Consider the following 7,653-nt stretch of genomic DNA (forward strand, 5'->3'; position numbering starts at 1 on the left):
TTCTCTCTCTCACACACACACACACACACACACACACACACACACACACACACACACACACACACTCTCTCTCTCTCTCTCTCTCACACACTCACTCACTCTCACACACACACACACACACACACACACACACACACACACACACACACACACACACTCTCTCTCTCTCTCTCTCTCACACACTCACTCACTCTCACAGACACACACACACACACACACACACACACTATACGATTTACAAAGTATAAACACACTATTGTTATTACTGCACCCATATTTAATTCCCATCAGGGCCTTACAAAGAAAGTGTAACTAAGTGAGCCACAATTCTTTGCACATTTATTATAATTCATAATTATTTATCTCACCAACAGATGGTGCAGTTGTATCAGTTTCCCTCAGGGACGACTTGCTTCTCAGCTGCTTTTGCTTCTGGTCCCAGATTTTATATTAGACATACAGTTTTCTGTATGTCTACAGTTAGATTTTTTTTTGCAAAATTAAAATAAAAGAACATGTCCCTACAATAAAACATTTATTTATTTAGACAAAGCTAACCATGTCTAATTCTGCTCATGCTTTTCTTGTCATTAAATTAATTTACTACAAAACACTGTGGTTGGAAATGTTACTTTCTGGCGAATTTGCATCTCATTCGTATGTTATTGTACCATGTGCTCATGCTCTACTGATGGTTAGATCTATTTATATTTTTACATGAACCAAATTGTATAAATGCATTTTAAATGGACAATTTGTAAGATCTGTTGTGTTTTCTCATGAGATTATGTTAGTAGAGTTTGCTATGATTATATGACCAATCCATGAAATATATTGGCCATATGATCTTGAAACTAATATTGAAATCTGTGTGATGTGACTCGTGGATAAATGTTTGCAGTGTGGTTTTCTGGTTTGGAGACCTGAACTTCCGAATCGACGACCTGGATATGCAAGTTGTGAAAGCAGCCATTGACAGTAACAAACTGTCCACATTATGGGAAAAAGACCAGGTGAGTCCCTCTAACTGTCAAAGATCATGTTTTTACAGATAATAACATTATGTCAATATTATGAAAATATGAAATGCTTTTGAAGAAGGAGTGACTGTTTTGTACAAGGCGTTTAGATACCTTTTAGTTTAGCTCGAGACATTGACAAAACACAATGCATTATAAATATGTTTGTTTAATCTATATATTTCCCTGTGCTAGTATAGTGACACTAAATGTAGAGTTGTCCTCTTTGTCCTGCAGCTGAATATGGCTAAAGACAGTGAGACTGTGCTCGAAGGCTTTCACGAGGGCCCGATTAAATTCCCTCCTACGTATAAGTTTGATGTGGGTACAGACACGTATGATACCAGGTAAAGGACATTTCATACTTTTTTCATTTGAATCAGATCATGCTTCTAAACAGATTCAGATGGACTAAAAATAGTTAAGGACTTGTAAAGGGTTACTTTTTTTGCATACATACAGTACACTCACGTCAAGCAATATACTGTATACTATATAGCAGATTCCAGTGTTATTTTTGATTTAATCACAAAAAGTAACTATTATATCAGAGAGTTCTTTATATAAAATTGGATATATAAGTGTCCAACTTCCGCACATAGTACACTCATGTAGGGTCATATATATATACAGTATATATATATATATATATACTGTATATCAAATTTCAACTGCTTGATTACTTTTATTGTCACAAAATGCAGCTATATTATCATCCATCTGCTAAATGCGGCTATAAGGCATGAAGATATTATTAACATTAACATAACAATGAAACAGTGTGTATTGTGAAAAACACTGCATACATAAACTGGACTCATATTTTTTTGTATATTTTTTATATTATATAATATTTTTCACATATTTTTGGTATATTTTCTTCCACCACAACAACCTTATGTAATTTTAAAATTTCAAATTTTTCAAGTGGGGAGGGAGTTATGAGCTCTAAAACTGCATTATATGTGCCCTAAGAGAATATATGCTGCTACTCCTGCACATTTATAGTATTCAGTTCCTACAATGCTACTATTATTATTGCGGTTGCACTTTATTTTCCGGTCCAAGTCTATTAACTATGACTTTTGCCTCAGTAAACTCCTAATTTGCTGCTTATTAATAGTTAAGGTAGTTGTTAAGTTTAGGTATGGGGTGAATTAAGGGATCTAGAATACGGTCATGCAGAATAAGGCATTAATATGTGCTTTATAAGTGCTAATAAACACCCAATATGATAGTAATATGCATGCTTATAAGCAACTAGTTAATAGTGAGAATTGGTCCTTAAGTGTTACCATTGTTGCATTGTTACTTAAGTGAATCTTTTTTCTTTCTTAGTGGTAAGAAGCGTAAGCCAGCATGGACTGATCGCATACTTTGGCGGTTGAGGCCGATGGCTCAGGTCAGCAACAGCATGTCGAGGCGCAGCTCGTTGTCATGTCTAACCAGCGGTACCTGTGTGTCGCAGCATTTTTACCGCAGTCACATGGAGTACACCGTCAGTGACCACAAGCCCGTCTCCTCTATTTTCACTCTGCAGGTCAGCACACTAACATGGTTCTGATTGTAATGACTAGTTCCCTCAGGCCATCAATGATGTAGATGAGTTTTGTTTCTTCATCAGATTTGCTTGACTTACTCAGCAATGGATGCTCTGTAGTGAATGGGTGCCGTCAGAATGAGAGTCCAAACAGCTGATAAAAACATCACAATAATCCACAAGTAATCCACACCACTCCAGTCCATGAGTTAATGCCATGTGAAGTGAAAAGCTGCGTGTTTGTAACAAACAAAACCATCATTAAGACGTTTAAACGTCAAACCTACACTCTAAAAAATGCTGGGTTAAAAAGGGACAAACCCAGCTATTGATTTTTTTTGACCCAGCAGTTATTAGAGTGTATGCTTCCAGCTAAAATACTAGTTCTCTATCCATAATATTGCTTTCTACAGTAATCAGTGCTTTCGTCTGAATCAGGAGAGAAATCTGCACACACCGTTTACAAGCCAAATCAGTCCAAAACAGAGCTAAACAAATATGTGGGTGGATTTTGATGTGAGAGACAACAGGAGATGGACTTTTTCACTGGAGGAAGCGTTATATTAGTCAAGTCAAGCTTTATTAAGATCTCTTACAGGCAATTTGGATGCTGTAAAACAGACATCTCTCATTCTGACGGCACCCATTCACTGCAGAGCATCCATTGCTGAGCAATTTCTCCAAATCTGATGAAGAAACAAGCTCATCTACATCTTGGATGGCCTGAGGGTGAGTACATTTTCAGCTAATTTTCATTTTTAGGTGAACTATTTCTTTAACGCCAAGTTACACATACTCTAGGATAGTGTTATAAATGTACTAGGTTGCTGTTTCACCTGTCATGAATGTCTTTGACTTTTGCCTCAATTAGTTGTTGTTGATACTTATTGAGAGCAACTTTAATGGTGGGTTTGTGCAATGTGTTTAACGTGATGTTCCTTGCAGTTCCCATATAAGGTGGACATGCCTTTGGTAACACTCTTTGTAGAGGATGAATGGAGAGAGATATCAGATGCAGTGGCCAAATTCAAGGCGGCACCCAACTTTCCTCGAAGCTCTTGGGACTGGATTGGACTTTACAAGGTTATTTCAATCATTTCATCAGTTCTGAGCATCTACATGTCGGAGTAAGATGGTAAATGTAGAGCTACAGATATAATTTTTGTCACTCGAGTTGTGTTTATATGTACAAAAATGTATATTCACAGGTTGGGTTTAAACATCATAAAGACTATGTGAGTTACGTTTGGGCCAAGCAGGAAGAGTCTGATTTCCTGAGACAGGAGCACCAAGTAAGGGCAAATCATACATTTAGTTGCACAAAAAAGACATTCACTTGTGTAAGTAAGTCACATATTGAAGCTTGTGAATTTTACTGAGGAGTTTTTGATTTGGACTCTCCAGGTGATTTTTACCGAGGAAGAATTGCCAAAGGATTCAGGGGACTTCATACTGGGTTATTATAGCAACAATATGAGCTCCATTGTGGGTGTCACCGAGCCATTCCAGGTACACAATCTCTTTAGCTTTTTACTCCAGCATTTACTAGCTATGCACCATTAAACGCTTCTCATTGAAACTATTAAATGTATTTCCTTAAACTGAAATAAAGCTAAAATAAAATCTAAATATTAGATTTAAAATTAGGTTAAAAGGCTTTAAACCCAGCGATGGGTTATATTTAACCCAGCATTTTTTAGAGTGTATGCTTCCAGCTAAAATACTAGTTCTCTATCCATAGTATTGCTTTCTACAGTAATCAGTGCTTTCGTCTGAATCAGGAGAGAAATCTGCACACACCGTTTACAAGCCAAATCAGTCCAAATCAGAGCTAAACAAATATGTGGGTGGATTTTGATGTGAGAGACAACAGGAGATGGACTTTTTCACTGGAGGAAGCGTTATATTAGTCAAGTCAAGCTTTATTAAGATCTCTTACAGGCAATTTGGATGCTGTAAAACAGACATCTCTCATTCTGACGGCACCCATTCACTGCAGAGCATCCATTGCTGAGCAATTTCTCCAAATCTGATGAAGAAACAAGCTCATCTACATCTTGGATGGCCTGAGGGTGAGTACATTTTCAGCTAATTTTCATTTTTAGGTGAACTATTTCTTTAACGCCAAGTTACACATACTCTAGGATAGTGTTATAAATGTACTAGGTTGCTGTTTCACCTGTCATGAATGTCTTTGACTTTTGCCTCAATTAGTTGTTGTTGATACTTATTGAGAGCAACTTTAATGGTGGGTTTGTGCAATGTGTGGCTCAAACCGATCGTTTCGTGTCTTAGGACATCAGTGTGTCGTCACGAGCCGCAGGGTTTAATTTGGATTTGTCTGCGCATGTTTTTTTTACTCTCATAGATTTTGTTACAATTGCCGTGCATTATACGACTGACAGACTGCAACGGTTAAAGATACAAATCATAATTTGTGTTCTACTGAAGAAACAAAGTCACCTATATCTTAGATGCCCTGGGGGTAAGAAGATAAACATCAAATTTTCATTTTTGGGTGAACTATCCCTTTAAGCAACTTAGGTTTACTTGATTATCCATACATCATTTTTAGAAATGATGTTCAAATTTGAGTATCAATTATCAGGCTTTTGAGGAAAGTGTATTTGGTCATATTTCAATCATCATTGTATTGCATTGCATTGCATATAAAAATATAGGCAAGACATGTTATCGGGAGATATAGAGTGACAAATCAGCATCAGCACCGAATTACATATTCATGCTCAGTTTGGACCTCTGAATAAAATTGAGGTGTTTTTTCCTCCTCAAGTCTGAGCTCCTGATTCTCACTATATCATACTATATGAGCCATAAAAGCCTGATATGAGATTTTTGAGATTTTTCTTTTTCTAAAATTCATCTTTAATAAAATGTTCCATTTCAAAAAAGTTGATTTTTCTGACTATTATTTCATATGTCATGCTTTACAGGGTTAAGTAAGTACTAAAATTGTTAAAACTGAAATAAAAGCTAAATAGAATTATAAAAAAAATGATAAAAGTGCACAAAAAAGAAACTAAAATTAACACTTTCCTTGCCAGCATTTTTTTTTTTTAAAGTTTCAAGCCACCGCCAGCATTTTTGATAATTTTCACAAAACTTTCATGGCCCCCGGAATATAAATATATATTGTTGTATGAATTTCTGAACATGTCAAAAGAAAGAACAGAGCCTCTGCTTAAAAAAAAAAGTTTTATTCTAGCTTCATGCATTATTTTTTTTATCAACACTTGAATGTGGGTAAGTTTCATGAAAAAACAACAACGTTTTGAACAAAAAGTTGAGAAAATCGCATTTTTGTCAAAGACTACATCCAGATCAGATTAAGAACACTGATCAAAACATGGAGGAGGTTGAGTCCATCAGCAAAAGTCAGTCCTAAACCACTTCCTGGATCGACATTTCATTCTGTAACGTTAGGCAGTTTTGATTTATATGCTGTCTAATGTTTGATGATCACGTTATTTTACATATGACTCTGCTTACATACTTGATCGCTTGTTTCTTATTCACCTGTGTTTCAATCCGAAGATTCATTACTCTTTCCAAAGATCCTAGTGAAAACATGGAAAGCCGGGATATTCTGTCAGTGGCAGGGGAAAGAGTTCAAATGAAAACTGAAAATATTAAAATAAATGCTAATTCATGCAATATGTTTCTCGTCCTTTATTATCACCTAAGATTCAACTGCCAGCATCCACCGCAGCTGGTCTGAGTCCGTCTGACAGCTCCGACTTCACATCTGATGATGAGCTGAAGAAGAGCGACTCCTGTGACTCCAGCCCTGAGACTGAAGAGCAGCAGAGCAGCAGCTGGCGCTCCAGACGAGCCGAAGGGCCGACGGCAAACCCCGACGAACCGTACTCCAAAGACACCTCTGCACCTTCCAGCTCCAGCAGGTCCTCAGATGCCCCCGCCGCCGCTGCGGATGACAGCTCTAACTCAGGAAAAGATGCAACCAAGCCAGAGGAACCTTAGCTAAGCACAGCACCTTCTCTGGAGGAAGATATCAGCTCGAGGCCAGGGTCGCCGGTTTCTGCTGGGTCTGTGATGTCGTTGTACATTTACTGTCCTGTGATGTTGTTTGGAGATGTTGTCTTATATGTTGCAGGGCAGAAATCAGCGTTCCCTCCAGCAAACACAAGAGGGCAGACTAAATTGATTGTGCCTGTTCTGTGTAGTCATTCTATTCATATTCTTCTTCTTCTAAACCTGAAACACTAAGAAATAATCTTAGATATACATGCACGATATTAATTTTTTTCAGAATTAACCAGGGTTTGGAGCACAATAGAACAACAATTCTGGTTCTTACTGGATTTTTTTGGAGCAGATCCTCTTTAAGTTTTCTAGTGCTCTGTTCTGAACTCTAGTTGAGCTGTCTATCTGGGCATCGTAAGCTATGTTTCTATCCAAAGTTGCAAATTTAACTTGAAATATTACATAAAACATTCACGAATGAAGCACTGTTTCCATCCAGCGAGACAAAGAGAACAAAATCGTCACTTCCTGATAAACTGGCACCAAATATCACTAAGAAAAATGTGATTTTCTGCAGTGGGAGAAGTCTTTTTTGTATATGATAAATTACTTGTGCCTCAGAGCATGCAGACAAAATGCAATGAACGCAGTCATGTTATATTGCATTTGAAGGCAATGCAATTGTGAAAGACAGTTCTGATTATTATAATATATAGGTTATTATACCGAACCACTTTGACGACAAACTTTGGTTCAGGCATTTCAGAATGACTAAAACAACATTTCAGATGCTGTGCAATTTTGATGCGCATCAATTAATTTATTTTGTAAATGTGTCTCAATCGTAGCTTATGTGTATAAAAATGTACCTGCTTCAATTCAGCGCGTACGTTTTTATGCACATTTTTGGAATTGATGCGCATCTTGGCATTTCCAGTCTGTGTTTTTAATGCGATATCCCAAAAAATGCACATAAAAATAGGTGGATAGAAACATAGCTATAGATACACTCCAGACTCCTACATTTGATGCTGTCTGGAACGATATCTCGCTTTGGCAAAGCATTGCACCCCTCAAAGAAACGAGCAA

General features: G+C 37.2%; 1 protein-coding gene across 1 annotated transcript in view; it reads left to right on the plus strand.

Annotated features, from left to right (window-relative positions):
• LOC107556011 (phosphatidylinositol 4,5-bisphosphate 5-phosphatase A-like) overlaps positions 1-7,020 on the plus strand; it is a 26,824-nt gene extending 19,804 nt beyond the window's left edge. Inside the window, exons 12-19 of the mRNA XM_016238978.1 lie at positions 785-789; positions 902-1,013; positions 1,257-1,366; positions 2,358-2,559; positions 3,505-3,642; positions 3,768-3,851; positions 3,964-4,068; positions 6,265-7,020. Of these exons, the coding sequence (XP_016094464.1) occupies positions 785-789; positions 902-1,013; positions 1,257-1,366; positions 2,358-2,559; positions 3,505-3,642; positions 3,768-3,851; positions 3,964-4,068; positions 6,265-6,561 (1,053 nt within the window). The 3' untranslated portion in view covers positions 6,562-7,020. The remainder of the gene's footprint in view (positions 1-784; positions 790-901; positions 1,014-1,256; positions 1,367-2,357; positions 2,560-3,504; positions 3,643-3,767; positions 3,852-3,963; positions 4,069-6,264) is intronic.
• The last annotated feature ends 633 nt before the right edge of the window (positions 7,021-7,653 follow it).

This window comes from Sinocyclocheilus grahami, unplaced genomic scaffold (assembly GCF_001515645.1).
Source record: "Sinocyclocheilus grahami isolate Dianchi unplaced genomic scaffold, SAMN03320097.WGS_v1.1 scaffold553.1, whole genome shotgun sequence".
NCBI lineage: Eukaryota > Metazoa > Chordata > Actinopteri > Cypriniformes > Cyprinidae > Sinocyclocheilus > Sinocyclocheilus grahami.